Genomic DNA, 25,265 nt, shown 5'->3' with positions numbered 1-25,265 from the left:
AAACATTATAACGCTTTCTCAAGATGTTTTTAAGTTTTAAAAATTTGTTTTTGTCCATTACTCTTGTAAAATACGAAGAATTTTAAATAAAATATAATATACAAACACAAATGATCTAGAATGCAGGTGGAGTCAGTCGGCGTTGTCATGGTGATGGAACCGTTTAACGACTCCGGTTCCAGCTCCAGCATTTTCTATTGGCTAGATTCAGTGAACGAAAAAATGGAACGAGTCCGGTTTCAAAAGGATTTAAATCACTCCGGATTTGACTCCACCAATTCCAGTGGATTTAACCAATGAAATTGCTGGTGTTGGGCCGGAGTCGTTAAACGGTTCCATCACCATGACAACGCCGACTGACTCCACCTGCACTCTAGATCATTCTGTGTTTGTATATTATATTTTATTCGAAATTCTTCGTATATTATAAGAGTAATGGACAAAAACAAATTTTTAAAAATTAAAAACATCTTGAGAAAGCGTTATAATGTTTTTTGTTTTCAAATGAAACGAATATTAAACTACAACCCATTTCCAATCGACGAATGTTTGTGAAGTAGGTGATAGAGTGGGAGGGATACAGCAGTAAGTAAACCAGTTAGGTAATACTATTTTTTAGCTCAGTATTACTTTGATCGTCGTAATAACATGTACACGATTTAACTTTCGCCAATGAAGATAAGAGAAAGAGCGTCCAGCCGCTAAGTTAAAGATTAAGCACACAGCATTTTCTATATGTAAAATAAAATATTAAATAATAAGTAAAGTAACTACAGCATTGCTTTTTAATTAATGAGATGGGTGTGCCTGGTGTTTCTTTGCAAGGTTCGCTATATTGGGTACGAAATTATTTTTCCTTCGACTCCCTGTCTTAGATCGACCCCTACTTTTGTTTAGAAATTAACAAAATAATAAAATGAATATTATTTTAGAATCGATATTCTAAAAAAACCTTGGAACTTATTTTATTCTTCAAGCATCAGTATTTAAGCTCGCCAGATTTTGTATTTTGGTGTGGATTCCTCTTACAAGTTGGAATGTGTCAGTGAACTTCTACATAGTAGCCTTAAGTGAGTTTTATTTTAGTGTAAACGACTACAGTATTAATTATTTTCATTTTAATTTGCCTCAATTTTTTGGGGCGGGGCGGAATCACTTTTTTTTAAAATAGGGATTTGAATCAACTCGTTCCACCATCGGACTCGTTCCAGTGGAACGAGTCCGCTCTAATAGCCCATCACTAATGGGCACTGCAACTAGGTGCTCAGTGAAGTGAAGTTAGGTAGTAATGTTGTTATTGCATGGTTTATGAGCAAATGATTATGTTTACCATTAGTTAACTGTATCAATAAGGGAAAACAATAATTAGGTTACTGATTTTTTTTTCTAAACTTTTTGTACATTCACGTATAACTTTTTTATGACCGATTTTAAACATAATGGAAGATGAAGCAAAAACATTGTTATTAAAGACTATTCCGGTAGAAGAGTATGAATCAATCGGAGAACCCCTTAGGCAGAAAATCGAACATATACTTAAAGAACATATTAATGATTTCTTAGCAGCTAAAGCCTTCTTTGAAACTAATCGCGCCGCACAAGGTTTGTTTGTTTTTCAATGATAACTTTAATACCTGTTTTTTTAATGATATTCATTTTATAGTTAATGATTGATATATACTAATTATTTTCTATTTTTACTTTTCATAATTTTTTTCTTTAAAGAGGAAAAGGCTAAAGGTTTAGAAGAACAGCTGACGACCATAACACAAGATAGAGATGAAAAAAGAACTAAATTCGAAGATTTACAGAAGCAATTTGAAGAGAACAGCAAAAATTTAACATCAGTTACAAATCAACTGAATAAAGTTAAAAATGAAGTTCAAAGGTACGTATGAGAAAAGATAATTAAGTGTGCAATTTTAAAAGTACATTGTACATTAAATATTCCCTATTATTGCCAAATAATTTCAGACTGGAACGTGCTGCTGAAGCGTTACTATTGGAAAAGGACGAAGCCGTCAATGAAAAACAAACAACGGCAAACATTTTGGAGAGACGTGAAGCTGAATTGGAACGTTTAAGAAGTGATATAGGAATATTAAACACTGAACTTAAAGCAGCAATTCAAGCGAAATGCGAAGCTATTGCACTGAATCATGACATTCAATCAAAGCAAATAGATTTAAGTTATAAGTGAGTAATTTTCATTACTTAGGATATCTTTGGTTTGGGAAAATTTAAGCTGAATGGTGAAGTTGTACTGTAGAAGTTTTTTTTTATGAGCATGGTACCGTTTAATCATTTTATTGTGAATTCAATAAGTTACAAAAAATTTTTTAAAAAAAGTCTGTTCTGGTAAGAGAATTTCATGTGAGTTTTTACATCATAAATAAGAGTTTGTGATTTTTGATTTCGATATCTTATTGCTTTTAACTTCCAAATGTCAGGTATAAAGAACTTCTTTCCAGTTTTCTTTCCAACTCAGATAATCTTCTGGAAAATACTTTTTAATTTCCATAAACAGATTAATTATTATTTGTATCTGGCTTCTATAATATGTAAGATCTGAAATTAAGAAGCAAAAGTTGGTCAACAGTGACCAAACACATTTTTTTAAAAAAATCTTTATTGATGTTGCAATGTTTCGAGTATTATTGGAGCCACTATTCACGAAAGACGTTCCTGATGAAGGGCAGCTGAAAAACATGACAGTAATGCTTTTTTTAGAAATATTTCCTCCGTTCATATTCGAACAACCTTCTCTTCTAACGTCACATCTCGTTCCATAACCTTAACTCTATTTTATCTGAAAACAAAAGGGACATGGGTAAATGGATCAGTATTAGTGAGACTAATTTTAGTCAGTCCACACTTAACCTATCTACTCCTCAGATTTAGATTATAAGATACTGTTTCTCTGATACTCTAATATTCCAAGTTCATGTTTACCAATTGCTCTTTCTTCAGTGAAAATATCAAAATAAATACTTCAAAAATTGTGGAAAGGTTTTCAATTTAATGCACATTAAGTCTCGGTATGTTCAGCATGTTCTGCCTTGAACTAGAATTTGCCCTGAACAAAATTGCGTTTGTTTCAGAGAGAAAATGTTAGAATCAGAACGTGAATTACTTTCCAAACAGATGGTTGCATTGAATGAAGATCTATGTCGTGCTAATAATGAATTAACTAAACAGAGAAGGGAGGCTACAAATCAGATTGTTACACTTCAGGCAACTATCTCGGAAAAAGAGGAAGAGGTAAGTGAATTTCGGATTGATCACTGTTCGCTTTAGGCTGAAATTTTTTTTGTAAAGGGCAGAACATAGATTCCCAAAACACTGCAGTGAAGTGTTCTATTATATCAATCGCTTGAAAGTTTTTTAGATAAGGTCTCTCCTCTTTTTTAAGGTGACTAAGTAATAGTCATAATGATCTCAAACCACAACCTAGCGATTGCAACGTAGTCCAGTAGCAGACGACAAACTTTTGCAAGCATAATGCTCTCATTCGATATAACAGAACTTAAACAAGTAACATTTGTTTCTCAAAAGATCGATTCTTTTCGTAGGAGCTGTTTGCCTCTTGGCTACTTGATGACAAAGACAAGAAAATCTTTCATCAAAAGCAATTTTATCCCAGAAAACAGTTTTTGTGGCCAGGCGTATAATATTTATTATAAAAAATTACACTTCAGTACTCTCTAATTTTGTACTAAGACATCCCCCTAGTTTCCTTGTAACTTTCTTACGCTCGGGGTCAAAACTGTTCTTACATTGGTAAATGTTCTTTTTTGGTTTAGCTTCAGCTTCTACCATGTGCTGAATATTGAATGAATATTATATTTTGTTCTAGTTGAAAATTATTAAGGAACAGAAAACCAAACTCCAGGAACACAATGATGAATTGGCAGATAGGCTGGATTCATTGACTGAACGATTAAGAAAACAAAGAGCAGATGAACAGAACATGCAGGACGGCCTCCAACAACAATTGCACGCTCAGATCAAACTTGCAGAAATATTTAAAGGTTTGTATGAGTATCGGTGGGAATTAAAGGCTTTATAAACATACATGAAGAATTAGAACTACTAGGAGTGTAATCAAAGTTTGCATTTTTGGTTGCTTCACTTTGTGCCATGAATATTAATAAAATTATACTCTTCACATTATTTACCAAAGTATAAATTTTTAGCAACTAAATTCCTCTTTGGGATCTCGAAGGTCCTTTGTACACAAGGAATTCAATGCAACCTGTTTTCACCTCATCATCCATTGTAAAATGTTTACTCTGTAGAAAATGAGCCATGAATTGGAGTAGTTGAATTTCGAAGGAGCGAGGTCTAGGCTTGGAGGCAGTTGGTAAGAAAATTCGAACTTCACCTCGCTAATTTTGGATAAATTCGGGCGCGAAGTTGGCTTTCAAGAAGCTTCAGAGGAACTCACTACTGTTGACTGAAGTGCTTGACTTTTTGGTCATAACAACGTGAATCCTGTTGAATTAGTGCTTAATAAAAGTTCAGATATGACAGTACTTGTTCATCAAGTTCCAAATCGACATTCACCACTCTTTCTCAAATTCCAATTAAGAGAAAAAAAAATACAAAAACTTTTGGAGCATACGGTGTTTCCAAAGGATACTTATTGTACCGATCCCTATAAAAAGGTATTTCGCACAGAGAATGGGGTTGAAACCTGCGGCCAACTACTGGAGGTGGTGTGCCATTTGCCTTGAATAACTGCGATTTTGGGATGCCCCCAATAAGCACCTTACTAACACAAAGGGCCGTGGTGGACAGGTTTCGCCTTTGCCCTCGCCACTGGGTAAATTTAGAGTCACAGAGATTTCCTCCAGTGATAATGCTAAGCGATCGACCAAGTGAGCCATCTTAGGTATCACTCAACCCAGAGTAGAAACCTAACTTGAAAAACTAGTCCTTTGTGTCTTCTGGGACTCCACCTCAGACACGAAAGTCAAGGGACAAACATAAACATGGAAATACTTTAAACCAAAATCAAGCAAGAAAATTCTGTCAAATTTTAAATTTGAAACCTCTTTGTTTTTTTTTAGTACGTCTAACTGAATCCGAAGAACATGCCGCTGAATTAGGATCAGCTGTAAAAGAATTACAGGATCTACTTCAAGAAGCTTCTACTCAGTATGGTGAATTGGAGACTAGATTAAGCCAGAGTGAACAGGATGCTGCAGCCACTCTACAAGCTAAACAGGAAGCGATCAAAGCACTCAAACAAGAGCTCAAAGAAGCCAATCATTTACTGGAAGCCGTGAGACCAGGTTAGAGAGTGATTTTCTCTTATCGCTAGTATCAGCAAGTAATGTGATCGCTACACATTTTCGTATTTGAGTTCACCTAAATACATGTTTTTGGAGTACTATGGACAAATAAAAAATGTCTTAGCTGCGTGAGTGTAGGAGTTAACAGAGTTTTGACGAAAATGAAAGCTCAAATTTCCTTTTTTAGATCTAATACCGCTTAAAACATAAAGGTTTTTGCTAAAATTAGCTTAGATTTTTAAGTATTCTGAAGTACTTTTTACTAAATTGTATTTTGGTGAACAAGTCTGTCTCATGACCAAAAAAAATCGCCTAGAATAAATTTTTGTTATATTTTATCGTACAACAGATCCTACAGAAACAGCAGTAAGCTGTTTATCGCCAGTGGCCGCAGCAGGCAGTAAGCTGATAAAGTCTGGTTTAACCTTGACCCAGCTATACGTCAAGTTTTCTGAAGTTACCAGAGAGTTGATCGTTGAGAGAAATGAAAAGGAATCATTAAAAGCTTACGTAGAAACTGTGCTCAAGGTAAGTCGAAAATAATCTTCCAGTTTGGGGGTAGAAAGTAATATTTCTTAGAAAATGTTTCCAGAATATTGGACTTAAGAGTAACTTTATTTGTTGATTACGTTTTTATTTATGATTAACATTTGCAGAAAATAGAAGAAAAAGCTCCATTAATTCAAAGGCAAAAGGAAGAATATGAATTCGCCCTTTCATCAATGGAAGCTCTTAATTTTAAAGTAAAATTTTGATAATATTCTAATAACCTATTCTATTAGTATTATCATTACGCTCAACTATTCGAATTTACTATTTATTAATTAGCTAACTTAAGATAATGTTTAGGAGGTTCAAGTAACTTCTTTCAATGTCCTTGCAGGTAAATGAATTGGAAGAAGAACACGGTAAGCTGAGAAGGGAATCAGTAGAAGCACAGTCCACTGTTGAAAGGTTAACTCACTACAATAGACGACTTCAAGGTACCTTCATTTAAGATAATTTGAATTTCATTATTTAACTAAATCATAAATTTGGAAATAGTTAAAAATCATTCATTCAATATTTACAGAGTCTGTAAAAGATTTAAATCGTCAAATTTGTTACCTATTACGTGAAGTAGAAGCGGCTAGAGGCAACTATCTACCTTTGCATGAAACCTCTCAGCATGAACTACAACATGAAATGAAATCCTGTTCGGATGTAAGCTTATTAAATTATTTCTCCATAGTATTATGATCATCAGTTTTCTTAAAATCTTATGTACTATTTACCTACCTAAGTTCATGCTACATTTTTTTCTGAATTAGGTATCTCTTTCTGTTATGATACGTAAGAAATCGGATCCAATTCTCCGTATTGAGTTTTCGTCAGAAATGTTCGTTTGATTGAAGCTCCTCGTGAGTTTTAAATCAGTAATGATTGGAGTATATTGTGGAGGTGTAGGTACTATCTGTGGCAATATATTGAATTTAATCTACATGGTGCAATCTCATATATTACATCAGAGCCAGTGATGGCGTCGAAAAATTTAAAACATACAAACTTGGAGCTTCTCTCTGACCCAGTTTAAACTGCGCTCCAGGCCCAGGCTCTCCCTAAATACTATCTCTTCCTCTTTATGTCCCAATTTAACTCTAATTTTTTTAAAAAGTTGATTCATTAGATGAACGGGTAATTAAATTAAATTATGCTGAAAAATTAGGCAAAACAACTGAATAGTTCAAATGTTTATTAAGTAATTGCCTTTTTTTTCATAGGGGACAACGTCCAACTACAAATGAAGGTGTGAATGCACATACTTTACTATTAACATTTTTTCTAACAAAAAGTAGCTACATACAGTATACAAACTGGGAATCTCACATAAATCCACTACAACAACCACGGTAGTGTCATATAATCTTTTTTTTTACTGTTTTCTGTTGTAACTTTTATTTCTATTTTATAATTTTAGGTAATATCAAAGCACTTGGTTACTTTCAATGGTGTAGAAGAGTTGAAGTTAATCAACCTCCGTTTGTTGGTTTCCCTAATTGAATTAGCTTCATTTAAAGAAGATGATGAACTGGAGAAGAAATCACCAAATAAGGATGCTAAAGACATGGAGGTGAATTATAATTATGTAGTATGCTATAATGCTATACTAGTACGCTAATTGTATGCTATATTAGTGAAAAATTACAACGAATATTATAAATATATCAAGCGTTTTTACTTTCTCTCGCTGCAAAAAGAGGAAGTTAGTTGCAATCGAGTCAGATAAAAGAAGTTTTCTCTGAGTCCAAAAGAAGTGTATTTTAGAATTGAAAAAGTACTATAATCTTTATAACCTTTACTATTACCTTTTTGTTTCTTGTTTGTTTCTAAGATATAAAAAAAAGTAATGTACATTTTTTGTTAAATAAAGAATTTTCTTTTATAATTTGTTTTAAGTGTAATTGTTTTTACTCACAAATTGAAGAGAATTTTCTTCACTTTAATGGAAAATGTTGAAAGCAATAAATTAAATGTAAAGTCACTTATAAAGTTAAAAATAGCAACAAAAAAAAGAGAAACTGATGTAGGATTTGTTTGAATTCTCTCAATTTAACTCTTTGTTTTTTTGTTCTTTCAGGTTTTACAAAAATATTTTGTGAAATTTGATAGCTTGGAACAATTACAACTATTAAATTTTCAACTGTTATCTTCTATAAAAGAATTAAGTGCTGAACGTGAACGAGAAGAATTTGAAAAAGAGAGGAAAGAACTGGAAGAGAACGGAAATGCGTCAGAAGATAAAAAGTTTGTTAGCAAGAGGGTTAAAGAATTGCAGGTTTGTTACCAAATTTCTGCTGACCCAATAGTTTTATTTATTTATTTTTTTTAATCTTAAAAAAAAATTATTTCTTTAGGATGAACTGGAACATTTGACGTCAACATTGAAAGATTATCAAGAGAAAGAGAAATTTTTATTAAAACAAGTCGAAGTATTAAAAAATCAGAGAGATATATATCACAAATTGTACACGAAAAATGCTAAAGGCGATAACTCAATAGAAATTGATGTTAGTACATACACCATTATTTATATATTATATTTAGATATGTATTAGTTACAGTGAAAAGTAGATTAGATGTGACCAATCAATCAGCCGCATGCGTTGCCCGAAAGGAAAATTTTTAGAAAAAAGTGCTGCTGTACTGTAGAACCGTCAAGATATCATTAATTTCTAGTTGGATCCTGATTACCTCCAAACTTAACTGTTTTCAGCTAATACACGTACATTTCTTAAAAGTAATCTTTTTTGATTTATCAAAAAATAGACTTAGACTGCACATGGCACGCTAAATATAACCTTGTTCTTGTTAGAGAAAAGGTAGAGGCTGGCAACTTTGTGTTAGTTTTACTTAGATATTTGAGAGCAAGATTTAAGATTTTAGACATAAGCGGGTCTTCATAATATACTCTACAATTACATTTATTATTTTTATTGCAGATATCAAAAGGAGTAGACATTCAAAATATGGAAGTATTAAATGAGACACCGTTAAAAACTGAAAAATCCAAGAAAAGCTCCCAAAAAACTGAGGTAATATAACTAAAAGCCTAATTACCAATTACTCATTTATAACGTTTTATATTATTCACTTAACCCTATCTTAATTGAATAAGAATACGAATAAGAATAAGGTGAAGTTGTTTGTCTCGCACCGCATTTTGGATTTTCGCTTTGTTTGCCTGATGTGTCAGTATGCAAGGATACCATAATGTCTATCAAGTGCAGATAATGTTTATACAGAGCTAGAATTTGAATGTAGATGCTCTATGTAGAAGTTAACAGTAATCATCTTTGGTTTCTGATAGCGTTAGGAATGTGTGTTTTGTATTGTTAAGCAGGGGTTCCTAGGAAAAAAGGTCCCAGATTCCAATTGCATTGGAAATAAGAATTAGTTATAATATTTTTTGGTATTAAAATTATAACTTTTGTCTTCTTTGTTTCTGTTTACTGCTAGAAAAAGGAATTATCAGACGATTCACAGGCACGACGTTTGATTGAAGATTTACGCAAAGAATACGATGTATACCGGCAGGAAAGAACAGCAAATGAGAAAATGTTATTAGAAACTGTTGACAAACTACGAACAGATCTTAGCGTTGCAATAAAAGATCGTGCAGAATTGGCCTCCAGAGCTGAATATAATCAGGCCACCTGTGAACGTTTGAAAAGTAAATTGAAAACTTTGGAAATTGAAAAAGATGCTTTAGAGAAACGTTGCACAAATTTTACATCCACTATTAACAATCTAGAAAGTAATTTACGTAGAGTGAATAATGAAGCGATGGAATCATTAAATAAGTTATCTTTAGCCGAAATGACTGTTACAAATCTTAAAGAGGAGAATAGCCTATTGAAACAGAATGAAAGTCGTTTACTAAAAGAGAAGGAATCGCAAATGAAGGAACTCCATGGGCAGGAGTTGTTAATGGCCAGTTTGGAAAATTTAAAAGTAAAATTTGAATGTGCGGAGAGTGAAGCTAAATTGAAATTGGAATCCAGATTAGACGACGCCAATAATGAATGTGCAGCATTGAGGCGAAGGTTGCAGGTAATTTATTATTTAAAAAAAATATTTTATCTTTGATTTCATTCCCTTGATCGCTAGCTGGTTTTCTTTGATTCTTTTATTTCTGTATAATATGTAGATTTTTTGTAAAAACTCTATCTATAAATTTCTTGTACACAGGAAGAACAAGATAGATTAACTCGTCGTATGGAATTGTTAGAAAAGCAGACGAACATTGCTAAACAACGGCTAGAGGAAGAAATAGCTCTCAGGCAGAAAACTAATGATGAACTGGAAGTGTGTAAAGCGGAAATAAAAGAACGTGATCATCGATTGGAGCATCTGTCCGAACAGTTGACTGTTGCAATTAATCAATCACAGCCAGTATTAGACAGAGGTAAGCGCTATGGAGTTTTTTTAAAAGATTCTAATTGGTGATCACTCTTCATGACCATTGATTGAAAATTTACGCAAAGAATACGATGTATACAGACAGGAAATGAGAAAATGTTATTAGAAACTGAGGATAAACTACGGTAGGTGGTCTTTGATTTCTTTCACTCTTAGTAGAACAGAGAAGATACTACTAAAGTGTCTAAAATGGACTTAAATGGAAAAGCTTCTCCCAGAACTACCTTAAAATTAATTTTACTGGAAAAACGTTTCAAAAATAACCTTTAAATCTGTTAGAAGTTCAAAGAAAAATCGTGGCGAGAATATTTCCCTAAAAATAAAGCAGTAGAGTGTCACTTCCAGGTGTAGTCGCTAAGTTTCTATCAGTTCCCCTTGAGGTTATACCCACTAAATATAACGTTTAGGTTCTGCGATTTTTGAACAGGAATATTTATAATATACGTATGTGTTCTATATGTATATAAGTGGTGGAAACACAAATTATAGAAAATTTAAATAATCACAAAACTTATCATTCGTTTTGTAAAAGAAAGTTATAACTAAAGGGAAATGTAAAGTGTAAAATTGCATGATGACTCCATAGCATTTTACAGTTTAAGGTAAGGTAAATTCCATGTTAGAAATTACAGGAAGTGAAACTGCAAGCAAACAAGAGTGTGTGCTTATTGCGAAATTTTTGTTTGTAGTGTATTTTGGGCGAAATTCTGTTGTATTGGGGAGTCTCACCCATATTTGTAGCTAGCTAAGTCCTCTGGTAGTTTGGAAAGCAATGTAAGAATCTTATCGCAATTAGAGACCTGTAAAGCTAATATGCATTGTGGTTTCTGGGTTCGATTGCCGGTGTCTAGGCCTTGGATTTTATTTAATGGTTAATATGAGAAATTTACAGTAAAGTATGTTTGCTAGTCGCCTCCGTTCACGACACCTAATTGGTAGGTGGACGTTAAGCCCCGCCTGAAAAAATAGGCGATTACTTGACTTTACTTTTTTATCGCAATTAAGTTAATAAAATTTAGCTTAATTTGAAATAATTTACTATTTATAATGATAATTTTATATGTTCCTTCTAGAAAATAAAATAAAAGATCTGGAAGGTGTGGTTAGGCAGAAAGACGCCGCAATCAAAGGATTGGAAGATCAGATGGCCATTAATAAGAAATGTATGGCCGAATTGTCTGACGTTTCGTTGGGCATTGAAAAACAATTGTCAGAAGTTACAGAACAATTCGATCAGTATAAACAGGAAGCAGAGAAAAAGTTAGTAAAACTTAAATAAGTATAAATATACATAGTATTTTGTATTTAAAATTCTTGTTTTTCACTTTCTCTTACCATTTATATGGGGTAAGAGTAAGAGTCGAGATTGTAACAAATTGCCGATGTCGCCCCGGAGTCAAAGAAAGTGGTTTTGACGAATTAATCTCTTGTCTGTCTGATTGTCTGTGCAAGTTTCTGGATAAACAGATTTGGTTGGACAGCCAACCAACCAGAAGTGCCATTGATTTTGGAATTTTCTCGAAACTATGCCCACGACATTTTTTAAACTTGGTGTGCTTATTGCGCATGAGTAGTTCAAAACTTCGATTAATGGCACTTCTGTTTGGAGGGGATATTCTGTTGCAGTGACATTTAAAGATTTTTCACGTGTTAAATATTAATAAGTATTAAATATGAAAAATTTCAAATTTTTGAAGAAAATCGATGGACCAAAAGTGCCTCCAAACTGAATAGATTTTATTTTTATTTTTTGGTTAAATTTCTCATCATTTTTTTCAAAAATGATACTCTCAGGAGAACATGTATGATACTGAAGCCAAGTATCTTCTTGGTACAAATTGTTAAATTTTTTTACTGCAAATCCCAATGAATTTTCTGCACAAAATTTTATGTTTGACTTTAATTTTTGAAAACAGAATCTCCGAGCTACAGGCCACCGAAGTGGATTTACGAGGAAATGTTCGCACATTAGAGGTTAAATTGAAGACAATGCATGCAAGTGAGGCCGAAGAACGTGCCGCTCGAGATGCAGAACTATCCAATCTGAGAACAAGAGTGGAAAGTTTAGGTACTGTACTGAACGATGCCAGAGAGAGAGCGCTTAAAGCTGAAACGGAAGCTAGAGAAGCTGCTGAAGGTACAAGAACAGCTGAGTTAAGAGCTGAACATTTGGCTACTGAAAAGAATAAACTAGCCCGGGTTGGTTGTGCTCATTCAAATATATTTTACCACTTGAAAAAGTGGCTCTCTTCTTTTACTCTTCTTTAACTTTCTATTTTCTTTAGGAGCTGGATGAGATACGTACCGAGCTTTCCAAAGTGAAAGCAGAACTAGAAACGGCTAAAAATGAGAACTCTCGGCTACAAGCTACAATAGAATTGGAACGTAAATCTCTGGGTGAGAAAGTGAAAGCATTGTCTGAGGAAAGTGCCAGCGCCAATGAGAAAATCACAGATTTGACCAAAGTCAATGATCTACTGCACGATCAGATACAAGAGCTGGGCGCCAAAGTTTCTGTTTTCAACACTTCAGGGGTGAATATCTTACCTTATTTTTCTCTTCAAGAAAATAATATGAATTTTAAAAGATAAATATCTTATCTATTGATTCTCAATCTGCTACATAATTTTTTATTGAATAGAGTGCCAGCATTTCATTTTCGGCTGAAGATTCGTTCATGGCTGAATTCAAAGAATCAGACAAATTGTTGGAGGTATTAAGGCTAATGAGAAAGGAAAAGTGTTCAGCTAATGCTCAGTTTGAAAGTCTACGTGGTGAAAAATTGAAACTAGAAGCGGAAGTAAGTTTTTATGCATAAATATCATGTTGATTTCCGTTTTCCCAAAAGTTTAATGAGTAAATATACTTATGAGAACTATTTTTGTCACATTCATTACATTTTTTTTAAAAACTTTTTCTGTCACATACTCCCTATCACACGAGAACGTTGTTGCGATCATGTCAATTTTCAGCAAAAAACACGTTTGCACACTAGTTCAGGAAAAACGTTGACTAGAAATATGAAGTGACAAAATTAGGTTTTGTAATCGTGGCAATTTGTTTGCGCTTAATACAAAATCTTCATTGTACTCCTGTATTTCCACCTCAGAGGAGCCCAAAGACTGTAATATCTTGTAAAAGAATGTGTAGACCTTCTGAAGAGATAGGTATTACAATTATTCTATCGTTTATCGAAAATCTAAGTAAGTTCTCTTATTTATATCGTACATCGTTTGAATCCTATCGTCGCTTGCTAATCCATGGTTTCACTCGTGATCAGTAAATTATCACATTATTTTGAAAGTTTTCCCTACAAGTTGGGGGTATATTCACGGATCTGCAAACTTCAGCAAACCAGCAAATTGCCTTCCTAAAATAGGTAGATCGCAATGAATGTCTACCTGTACCATATCTCCCAGTTTTATGGTTATTAAGATTTATCTACATCCAATTTGGTCATTGAATATACACACAAATTAAGTTGAATATCTCCATTTTCCAGGTGGAGATACTGAAAGGCCAGCTGAACGATATGAAGAGAACTCTAGAACAGGAAAGAACTTCTAGTGATACCCCTTCCATATCAGCTGAAAGACATGCTCAGTTTTTGAACAAGGTTGCTTTCTTTTGTATCTTGTTTTATATCTATTATTTAAATAATTGATATCTTATTCAAAATTAAATTTCAAATTCTTTAGATGGAAACGTTGAACCAACTTACAGAAAATAATAAAACGTTACTAGAAGAAAAAGAACGTTTAGAACAGAAATTGTCAGCAATGGAACAACAATTGTCTAACATTGAAACTGAAACAATACAACCATCGAAATTGAAAATTACTGAATTAGAAGCCTCAGTAGAGCAATTGTCTACGGAGAACTTGGCAATCAAAGCAGAAAATCAGAGGTAGATTTGTAATTTTTTGTAACTATTTTTAATAAGAAATAATTGGTTACTTTATGACTGATTATTCATTTTTTGCATTCATTATTTTTGTATCATATCACTCCAATTTCGTAAATTTATTTAAAAAAAAAAAATCAATCTCACTATCACAAATTTAAAATAAATATGTTTTAGCGGTAAATAAATTTTGTTTTTTAGATGGCAAGACCGTACCAATCAATTAATTGAAAGAACTAATAAAAATCCAGACGAATTGAAACGTTTGACCCAAGAAAAAGAGAACATCTCCAAACAGCTGGGCATTGAAAGAGAACAGAGTAAATTAGTCAAAAGTAAACTAGAGGAACAGGTAAATATAGAGTTGATTTTTGTTGTTGTATCCCTAGAAGCATTTCACTGAAATGCGCTATCGAGGTTTAATGTCCTGTAATTTAATAATGGTAAAAGTATAATACATTAAAGCGCTGATAGAATTAAAAGTGAATAAAACTGATAGAGCCGTAGATAGATTGGTAGATACTCCCTTTTCCAGTACCGGAATAGAATAAAATGAGCATCGGATGTACTTTCACGTGAAATCCCGACGAATTCATCCATTTGAATTGTTTAATCCAGTTCAACATACCGCAGCTTTGGAGGGAGCCATCAATCTTGACAGCACCCTCTTCTCTGCTGTAAATTTAACATTAAAAATAAGCTTTTTGTCTTTTGCATATTTTGTTAATCAAATTTTCTCTCCAGTTGTCACAAGTTCGCCGAGAGAAAGAGGAAGTCAATACGTCACTGTTAACCGTTGAGAAGAATATTACTACTTTAAGACAAGAATTGAATACAACAAAAGATAGCTTAAAAGAAACTGCCGATAAATTGTCACAAATGGAAGTAGAAATGGCCAGCAAAGAAGCTAGCTTGATTGATATAAGGAACAAAGAGACACAGGTTAGACATTGATTTGTGATTTCTTTAACTTCTTAACTTCTGATTTTAAGTTATGGTCTTGGAGATGGTCTTGGATTCTTCTACCAGAGAGAGTGGAAAAGTTGCTTGAAATGAATCTGTTGTAGCATACCTTGCCTAACAGCTTTTCCTATCTATATACTCTTGGCCGCTACTGCAACGGTCCAGTGAAACCTACCTAGATTTTATTATATTTAATTTAAAAAATATTTTTTCCCATCCCCCCAGATACGTCAAATTGCCAAAAAATACAAAGCACAATTTCAAGAATTAACGAAAACTTTAGAAGATGAAAGAAAACTAAGAGATGAAGCTGGGCCCTCCATACCACCGGAAACAGAGGAAAAACTTAAATCCCTTACTGAACAGGTCTGTATGGAATTTTTAATTGGTTTAATTGTATTTAAACGAACCAGGGAAACAGGGACATCCCTGTTGGAGGAGCCAAGGCGTACGCAATTCCCAAAACAAAAACTCTGGAATCCAGGGATATTTTGTATTCAAATTTTTAATTTATTCCTTCTCAAAATGGGGCATGAAGAAGTAATTTTAACAATTAGTCTTACTTCTAAAGCTATTAATTTTAAAATGACCAATTTAATTTAATCTATATGTTTTCCGCGTAGTAAATTTTTGATTACTTGCTTGATCACTAGGGTAATGGTTATGAATGAATCCTAGTTGCGACTCTTCTAGGAAATAATAGAAAAAATAAAATAAACAACCTGAAACTAAAGATAAGAGTTTCTTGCATTTAACCTCAAAATTAGCAAATTTTTTAATTTATTTTTCATAAATGATTTATTTCCAATCTAGATTTCGGTCCTGCAACGAGATAATGAATCCCTTCAAAGGGAGAATGATACATTGAAAGCAGGAACATTAGAACGAGAGGATCGTGCTAAAACATTATTGAAAAACGCCAGAAATAGAATTCAACAATTGGCCGAAGAGAATAAAGCGCTTAAAGAAGTGGGCGATATTCGAGGAAGGGCGAAGGGTAAGTTTGTTTTCATAATTATAAAGGGGTGTATATGCGTGTATTAGGGATTATTGTAGTTATTACATAATAAATTGGTGCTATGGTGTTTCTTCCATCTTAGTAGGTTAATTTATTAATGGAGAAGTGAAGTGTTGACTTCTTTACTGCTTGTGAATCGTTCATTATTCCCACGGATTGAGCATTAATCAACTAAACGCGGTTTGGATTTTCTTGAATGATGCGTGCTAGGATGCTAAAAATCAATAATCCTTATGTTAATTGTAGAAGTTCTGTCGCATTGTAGTGGAAGAGAGCAGAAGTAAGAATAGTCGGAAAAGGCGCTTCTGCAAATCGGTACGATGAGGAATTATGTCCTGCATTGCTAATTTCCCCACCCATTGCAGCCTTAACCGGCCTGATTCCTCAGCAGCTATTTCCACGAAATGATGCTTTCCACTCTGAATTCTTTCCCTTAGAATTGATGCAATTGATTGATTGGAAAACAGGAGAAACCAAACATTTTTCTTTAGAATAAAGCGATCGATGAGAAAGGATGGCTCAGTGGTGAAATAAAAAGATAATTCATCTTAATCTGTCAAGGATTACTAACTTCTTAATTTCTCTGTAAACATGTTTCACAACTGGGCCTTTTGGTATAATAAAAAAAGGTTGCATAGGCCTGTGAAACCTAGGGAACGGTGCGAAGAAGTGTCCGAATCTATTATCTGTTTTTAACCGCTTTATTATTAATTAATTATAGCAATAGTTACAGGTGAAGGAAGTAGTACGAGTGCCGACAATCGTAGTTTGGAGATGAGGATATCCCGATTAGAGAAAGAGAAGGAAGAAGAGCAGTTGGAGAAAGAAAGATTGGTGAGGGAACTGGAAGTGATGACGCAGCGAATGTCAGCTGTTCAGCGGCAACTGGATAAACAGCAGGTAAGTGTAGTTTGTGACGAATTCTTCCATTTTTATTTATAAATTTAAAATATTTCAAGCTTTACGCTAACAAAAAATTATATAACTCATCGCTGTTATTCCACATTTAATGGTCAGATATAAAAAGAGCTTACTCTTTGAATACATGCTTTTAATGCAAAACTAATACTGACTATTAGCTTTAAAAAAATTAAATAAATTAAAGTAAAAAGCAAATTATGTATGTTGTTAAACTTATCAACTTTTAAGAATTTTATTAAATAATTAAACTTTTATTTATAAATGTTTTCTAAATATTAAGAAAATAATGTTATTATCTTTACTAAACAGTCATTAACTTGCCGTCAGGGTGCTAAACCATCAACAAGTAGCGGCGAAAAGAGTACATCCGATCCTCCAACAGCCAACATCAAACCAATGGCTGGACCATCCACATCTACCACTAAACAGGCACAGGTAAGTTAGTTTTAATCACTTTTAGTTTATTTCTATATATTTTCTTGTTATAAATATTATAGTTCGTTAAAAAAGAACTGCTTTGGTAATTTGAGTTGGTTTGATAACTATCTCTATTTTTTGTTTTTGATAAGAAATGAAGCAATAATGTAGACTAAAGTTAGGATATCCCTTTGTGCAATTGGCACAATACATCCATGTGATTGTGTTAATAGCACAATGGCAAATTAAGATCAAGCATGGGAAAGGAATAAGAAATGAGAAGGAAGGGGTGGTCAATGGTTGGAGCCACGAACCCACGCTAGAAAGGACGCTGCCTGCTCAATAGTTTGTCTCGGAAAGTTTCATTGATGGACAATATTTTAGGAGACAACATTTTGCACAGGAAGACTGTGCAGAAAAAGGTCTTTAGGCTTCGGATGCTAATGATTTTAGATTTAACCGTGCTTCGAGATACGAGTAACATCATTCCATTTTTTTTTTCCTCTCTGAGGCACTTTGTGCTCACTCCTTATCCTCATCTCCTTCTGATAATATTGATAGATCTGTGATGACGCTTAAACTTTGCTCCAGACTCAGCACGCTGTGACGGTAACTCCATGGAGGGAAACCCCGTTCGCCAGTATCAGACCAATGTCTCAGCAGACGAGAACCGTTGTCGTGCAACCAACCAGTCAAACAGCCACAGCCGCTCCAACTTGTAGCCAGCCGTAAGTCTTGAAACTTAAATTATGCCAACTTGTGTATCAGTTGTACGGTTAAAGGCTTCCGTCAAGGCAACAATCTTTTTCCGGTTCGTGAAATTATATTAAAATTTTGTCATTTATAGTTTTCCATTCTTTTTTTTTTTTTTTTGAAAGTATTTCTTCAAACAAGAATTGTAACCTAACGCTGAGAGTACATTAGGACATCATAGATTCTTGTATATTCAAGGAGGCAAGAATATTTCTATACGATACATTGCCGTCATTATTGTTTCTTTGCTTTCTTGCAGGCCATTGACTGGTAGACAGCAACAGGTGGTGCACACTAGTAGTACATGTGAAGGGCTGTCCTCGTCCCCGACCTCCTCTCACATGGACTACATTCCAGCTGTCAGCTCCGCCGTGCATAACATACTCCATCCGAATGTTATTCTCGGACAGGTTAATAAATTTCACATTTAGTTCTCCATTTACTTGCTTTTTGAAAGTTATTACATTTTCTTTGTTTTGTGTCTACAATTGTGTGGAGTTTTTCACTCCGGATTGAAAATATTTATGGTTCCTTGTGATTTCCAAGATAATTAAATATTTTATAAAGTAGCGATGAACACTTTAGCAATAAACTCAGAATTCAGATAAAACTGGACGAACAGTTCCACTTTTGACAAATTATCGATAACTTTATACGTTTATTTGACGCAGTAAGAAGGACTTTGGATGTAGCTCTTTCTTGAAAATAAGCCAATTTTCTGCAATCACTCGGATACTTTTAGAAAGTACAAGTTCTCCGAAAAGATAACAAGTGTAGTTGCTTATAATGAGAGGGTATAACAAGACAATACTTCTCTATTTAATGTTCATGATGGTAACATTGTTGTTCATTGGTGATCATTGTTTTGCATAATCATTGGATATTTATGGACCAACAGCACATGGAAGCTGAATCAGGCGGAGCGGAAGACAGTGGGCCGATAGCGGCTGCGCATTGTGTACAGCCGGCAGTCTCCATAGCGCTGGTACTTCCACAGCCTGCACCTCAACCTCAGGATCATCATCGTGAACAAGTAAGTTATCACATAGGTCTTTTGTTTTTAATTTTTATTTCCAGTATTTTTTTTGAATACTAATCACTTTTTTAAAAAATAAATAAAGGAATAAATCTTTTGTTTGTTTCACACCAAATATATGTTTATTTAAATTTAATATTTAGGCTGGAGAAGCTGTGAGCATTGAGAACAGTGGCGTAGTTTCCGCTTCAAATCAAGAACAAGTGAGCGAGCAGTCAGTGAGCGCGAGTAATCACGGCTCAGGAGCACCACCGACAGGCTACTATCGAGAGGACAGCGGCACCGGTGGGGTAGCCTCCAGCGAGTCGTCTACCACTGCCGGCGGAAGTCCCAGTTCTGCAGTGGTGGGAGCTGTGGGCGGAAGTGGAGTGGCTGTGGCCGGCGGAAGTGGCAGCAGTGCGAGTGGCAGTAGCGCGGTGGCTACTAGTCAACAGGCGGCTAGTTCTACCACCAGTGTCACTACCCGAGTGGCACAGCAGGCGCCCATGGCAAAACGGCCGCATCATGACCATCAGGATCATGATAAGCATATGCCGCCAGTAAGTGTGCTTCTTTGGTTTTACTCTACCACATCATCTCCCATTCTCTCTCTTGCGCAATCCTACTTACTGTACCCTTTACAGATGTCTACATTCTCTATAGGAACCCTCATACTTGCCATAGCCTTTCTTTTTTTTCATCTTTTTGTGACCAAAATGTCCAGGTAAAACGTAGCCGAGTTGCCGCACTTGGTGAAGCTACTGGTGGAGAAATGTTACTGCGCTCTGATGGATTAGAAGTTGAATACCAAGTGCCAACAAGTTCACAGAGAGATCACGAAGATGACATACTGGTAACCAGCGATGGAGATGAATCTCCAAAAGTTAGTAAATTAATTAATGTATAAAATTCTCAACCAGCTCATTGATTTACGGATTGTTTCTAAATATTGTAAATCGTTTTTCCATTAAAGGCTTTAGAAGATGGACAAGAATTCGAGGAAGAAGGAGAAGAAGAAAGCAGATACGGCCTGGAACCCTACGGACGTGACGCACAAGTAAGTGAACTGCTTTTCACTGATCAGAAATACCATTTTAGGCTAATTCATTAAGTTAATATTTCTATAGGACTTACTATACCATCATGAAGAAGTCCAGGAACCGGATATGCATATACTTGACGAAGGTAGTTCCATGGATCAGGACAACAATGAAGTGGAAATTATTGGTGAGTAAAAATCGAAATTTATCGATAAATAATTCTTATGGTCACACGATAAAACTCTCTTAGAAGGGGAAAATATCTCTCGCTTTTTGCATAGAATGTCATTTGACGCCAAAAAGTAACGGAACTTTCTATAAAAACAACTCTTTGTTTCCTTACGGTTTAATTTAATTTTGTTTTAACCTGAGTTTAGGATATACGTGAGATTTGAGAAGGATTTGTGCAAAGCCAGCTGGCGGCCGTATTTTACGTATCACATGCCTATAATTGCTGTTTTTAATTTTATTTTGACAGAAGACAGCAATGAAGTTCCAAATCAGTGTGAAAGTTCACCATTGGTCGGAGCGAGCAGTGGCACAGCCAGCGGTAGTGGATCTGCAGTGTCTGAAGAGACGAGGGGCACTGTGGCCGGAAGTGCTGCAGGAAGTGGAGCAGAAGCGGCCACAAGTTCCCTTGGGCAGGTCACTAGTAACCAACAGTATCAGGCTAGAAGACCAACCGCAATGCCCATCATCAACAGGCATCATGTTAGTCTGGTATGTTTGTGTTTAAGTCTGTTTGTGTGTTATCAGTAAAGCCTGTTCCGGTTTTATTATTATTATTTTAGGGATTGCTGTCATTTCTGGGACATTTTCCCTTAATGTATAGAATTTTCCCAAATTGCGTCTCAGTTAACTAACTTATTAGTTTATCCCAAGCTCTCACTTCGATTTGTTACTGTGATGATATCACGAAGATGTTTAGAGTACGGTCTAGTTTTTCAGAGCTTTAGCCTACTTACTAATATGCTGAAAAGAGATGGAAGGTAACTTCGCTAATTCCTATTTTTAACGTTTATTTCTTCTTTTAGAGTTACGACGATCCTGGAGACGATTCCATTGTGCCCAGTACGCCAACATTGTTCATGCCCCGTCGGTCCGACGGGTTCTGTGAGACAGTATCTTCTCCACATGTCACACCTGTTAGATTTACTTTCTCGCAGGATCATCCAGCCAACAATATGTCGACGAATCAGGCTGGTATGTAATCAAATTGACATTTTTATATAAGTACGGTGAGTTATAATATCGCAGGTTCTCCTCACCCTTTGAGCGAAACAGCGCACGAGTGTGGATAAGTTTTTAACCAAAAAATGTACGTACTAAATGACTTCTTGCCTTGACTTCTTTGTTGTTAAAGTTGTGGCAGGAGTTGCGCAAGTTGCTTCCGAGGGAATGGACGATACCAGGATGGACCTGAGCCAACTGGACGAGGGTACCGGTCGCAGTGTGCCCACTACACCATCTCTGGTCTCCCCGCAAGGTTATTTCCATTTATAAAGCAATTATTTTTGTTTTTACTGTTTTGATTAAATATTGCTTCTTCTAAATAATAAATTACTTTTTTTAAAAAAAAAAAAAAAATTACAGAATCTACTATAGGCAGCGAACCAGGGCGTGTGGATGAATCAACAATTGGTCCAGGTGCTTCCCCCATGGACTCGGACCCATTGTCTTCGGCGGTAGTCACCGTGCCAGATACTCCCATACATGATCAAAAGAAAGGTAGGTCACATTGTTATCTTAAAAGATTCTCCGAGATTCTTTCATAAATAGAATATTACTAGCTCACGCCTAAGTAGCAGCATATTTTTTTCAAACGGAGACTTTTTACTAAATTTTAATAAAAATATTAACATATACTTAGGGCGCATTTTTATATGTGGTGTTTACAAATTGTAAAATATGTAAATTTGAAAAGTTATAAGTATTAGAAAATGTAAAACTTTTAATCTTGATAATTATAGGATTATCACTTTTTTTTACCAAATCAAAGTTCTCTTTTTTTAAACGAGCCTTATTTTTTGTAATTAGTTGAAATAGTATTTATTTATGGCTGGCAAGCCAAAAAATAGCGAAAGAAAACAAAAATACTAGGTATAAAATAGAAAAACGTGCTTCTAGAGGGGGATAAAGTTGGAGTGGTAGCCGGAGGCAGCGGGACCGCCGGTAGTTCGACCAGTTCCGGTGAAGTAGGCGGCGATCCTCTGCTGGTAGGTGAAGATGAAGAAGGCAGAGAGGCCGAGGCAACTACGGCCACTGAATTGAGCAGCGGATCAACCACTTCCAGTAGTTCGGTGGTGTTGTCAGCGGCCGGTATGCCTGGCAGGTCTACTGGCACGGCCAGGAGATCGTTGCGCGTGACGAGTAGATCTGGACCAGTGCGATCGACTGGTCGCCAGCAGCCCACGCGGATCGTATGGCAGAACCAAGAACCACAACAGCCTCAACCTCCACAACAAGCTGCAGCCCCACAAACCGTCGCCATGTTGCCCATTAGAGGTAAAACGATACTGTGTAGTACCATTTATCACATAAATAGGTTTTTTAATTAAATTGTTTTTCAACTAATTTAGGAACAAAGTTTTATAAAATCATATTTTGAATATTTATATGCTGAAGGTTCTAGGAGATAGTTAACACAATATTTTGTCTTTGGTTAAAACTGTTATAAAAAGTGCATTTAAAAATTAAAATTAGTGACTGGTTGGCCTTGAATTATGATGAAGTTTTCCCGGCAATGGTCTGAGTGCCTTTTTGGAATTTTCTGTAATCTGCGTGCATTATTATTATAATTTTAAGCATTTTCTGTAAAAAATTGATTTTGGAGGGGGGGATGTAATTTAAGAAAAGCATTTTTAAGCATTCTCTACCTTTTGTTGGCTTAAAATACTTTTATTTGAAACGATTTTTCGTGGAAAAATATATTTAAAGAGGTTTTGTGGGATGACAGGTTAACTTTGAATCACTTTTTCTTTTACGACTGGCCGAACTAACTGCATTGTTAGCTATGTACACATGGTTCTGTAAATTTTAGTGTCGAGTCACCTTCTGAATTGCCATGTATCTGGTCACGGAAAAGTTGAAAATCATTAAAAGCTAAATGTTTCCACTTTCAGGATTTCAGTTCTCTTCACGATGTTTACATCCCTTTTTTTACATACGACCAAAGCTTTGAACTCGGAAGTTTTCCTTTGAATGTACCAGATGAGGACGCAGTTGGTTTTCAAATCGGTCGACAATACATTCCCATCTTCTACCACCTAGGTTTTTTATTAAATCAGTCCAATAACCAGATTTCATTGTATTGGATTCATTGGTGATTCTGTTTGTTGCAGCGATGAGAAGTCGTCCGGTTAGTAGAGCTATCGCCACCAGCGGACTAGACAGAGGTGCCTACCGTCTACGTGCCAGAAGAGGAGTTCGAGGCAACTTCCATCCTGGAGGAAACTTTCAAAATCAACCCAGGTTTTATTTTTATTAATTAATTTTAAATTTATAATATTTTCTCCCCACAAAAAAATGAAGTAGATCTGGGTTCGATTCCAGGATCTTAATCTCAAGACTTTATTTTATGGTTTATAAGTAATTTGTAGTAATGGATGTTTCGTCCATTACACCTGATCAGGTAATTAAATATAAAAATTTATTGTATGAGACGGGCTTTACGTCTAATTACCAATTAGGTGTCGTGGAAAAATAAGGCTAATATTAAATAAACAAGCATTACTATTTAACATTATTTGGGGAAGGAACTAAGCCCTACACCCCTCAGGGCTCTTATAGCATCAATGTGAGCCGATTCACTGTCAAAATTACAGACCCGGTCTTGGGCCAACCACATCTGTCCGAACTAGTTGGAAATAATCTTAAGAAAAGCATCATAAGCGCCTACATTGTTCGATCTGTTCCAACCAAAGATTTTAAAAACAAAGAACACTCACGGGATGAGTGCACATTCCTCCTTAATTTCAAAATCTCTACAAAATGGATCTGATTGATATGTGTGATCAATTATGTAGTTAACTCCTTAAACCGTAGAGCTCGTAAAGAGTTCTAACTAGGACTCTTTGATCATCTTGCCATCAGCCAAGTTATGTTGAAAGTAGTAAATGATAACTAGACATCGTAGTAAATGCTGTATCAAAATGATAAAATATTAATAAGAAATTGTTAAAGATGTTCCTTGTAAGTGAAAGCCGTGGTTTGTGCGCACAACATTTTTCAATGTATTATATATTAATGATGTATTTGTATTTTGATATTTTTTGCTTTATTCCATTACAGGTAGACATTGAACCCACCTGTCTTTCAGTCGCAATCCATCGTCCACCAACTCTTCCTACATTAATTTTCTTACAATTTTTAAAAAAAAATGATTATTACTGTTTTTGAAATATTGCTTGTATTTATTGTTATAGATAAATGATAATTGAATAAATTATTTCAAATTTTAGATAGCTTTATTTATTTATTTTTAAATATCAAATCAGGTTGGCCCAATTACACAGTATGTGGCAAAAAATTCCTAATTTGTTCCCTTTAATATGTGGCCAAAAATATGTAGTGCTCTCGATCTTCGTAAGATGACCAAAAATTTTTGATAGTTCCAAGTAGCAATTTCAACCAGTTAACTTTATTTTTATAATTTCAAATTTGCAACTGCTCAAGTGAACAAGTGTGTCCAAGGTGACGTGAGAAAAGCCCAGAAAATCGCTGGGCCAGCGTCGTTTTAGTCGTCGAATACGTTTGAATTGGGAAGGAAATAAAGAAGAGGGAGAAAGAGGCGATAAATTAGTGCCTTGGGATAATCTGAGAGGCGAGAATCAATCTTTTAACATAGAATAACTATTTTATAGAGGCCGAGTGTGAAATGAAAAGTGTATCGGCTAGAGGACTATTGTCACTAGAGAACTGATGTCACTTTTACGTCTTTTTCTCTCACAAGTTTAATTCCAATTTGCACTTTATACTA

At 35.0% G+C, this 25,265-nt stretch overlaps 1 protein-coding gene across 7 annotated transcripts; it reads left to right on the top strand.

The window, feature by feature from the left end:
* Window positions 1-1,243: 1,243 nt before the first annotated feature.
* On the top strand, window positions 1,244-24,746 carry LOC141446284 (nucleoprotein TPR-like). Of its 7 annotated transcripts, none has more exons than XM_074112824.1 (42): window positions 1,244-1,602; window positions 1,726-1,888; window positions 1,975-2,196; window positions 3,102-3,261; window positions 3,857-4,031; window positions 5,073-5,297; window positions 5,647-5,825; window positions 5,954-6,040; window positions 6,181-6,280; window positions 6,370-6,500; window positions 7,255-7,407; window positions 7,915-8,112; window positions 8,192-8,344; window positions 8,777-8,869; window positions 9,294-9,887; window positions 10,026-10,242; window positions 11,330-11,516; window positions 12,173-12,455; window positions 12,542-12,790; window positions 12,898-13,056; window positions 13,759-13,872; window positions 13,955-14,163; window positions 14,362-14,512; window positions 14,905-15,102; window positions 15,349-15,489; window positions 15,937-16,120; window positions 16,875-17,041; window positions 17,390-17,497; window positions 18,071-18,207; window positions 18,492-18,642; window positions 19,131-19,265; window positions 19,412-19,807; window positions 19,972-20,130; window positions 20,221-20,304; window positions 20,375-20,474; window positions 20,766-21,007; window positions 21,322-21,490; window positions 21,651-21,773; window positions 21,881-22,015; window positions 22,415-22,807; window positions 23,629-23,758; window positions 24,578-24,746. In XM_074112824.1, exons 1-42 carry the CDS (start codon window positions 1,440-1,442, stop codon window positions 24,579-24,581), a joined length of 7,521 nt encoding a protein of 2,506 aa, XP_073968925.1. In that variant the 5' UTR covers window positions 1,244-1,439; the 3' UTR covers window positions 24,582-24,746. The 7 variants fall into 7 exon arrangements, with proteins under 7 accessions (XP_073968925.1, XP_073968921.1, XP_073968924.1 ...); XM_074112820.1 differs by having other exon boundaries at window positions 17,372-17,497; XM_074112823.1 differs by having other exon boundaries at window positions 16,869-17,041.
* Window positions 24,747-25,265: the final 519 nt, after the last annotated feature.

Source organism: Rhodnius prolixus, unplaced genomic scaffold (assembly GCF_049639745.1).
Source record: "Rhodnius prolixus isolate KJV_2025 unplaced genomic scaffold, Rpr scaffold_1, whole genome shotgun sequence".
Classification (NCBI taxonomy): Eukaryota; Metazoa; Arthropoda; class Insecta; order Hemiptera; family Reduviidae; genus Rhodnius; species Rhodnius prolixus.
The sequence above is the reverse complement of the archived record's forward strand: the minus strand, read 5'-3'. Positions and strand labels throughout refer to the sequence as shown.

Coding starts and splice junctions, on each gene's coding strand:
- LOC141446284 (XM_074112818.1), top strand. CDS start 1,440: ATGGAAGATGAAGCAAAAACATTGTTATTAAAGACTATTCCGGTAGAA. Junction 11,517..12,172: donor AAACAGGAAGCAGAGAAAAA/GTTAGTAAAACT, acceptor TTTTGAAAACAG/AATCTCCGAGCTACAGGCCA. Junction 14,164..14,361: donor ATCAAAGCAGAAAATCAGAG/GTAGATTTGTAA, acceptor TTTGTTTTTTAG/ATGGCAAGACCGTACCAATC.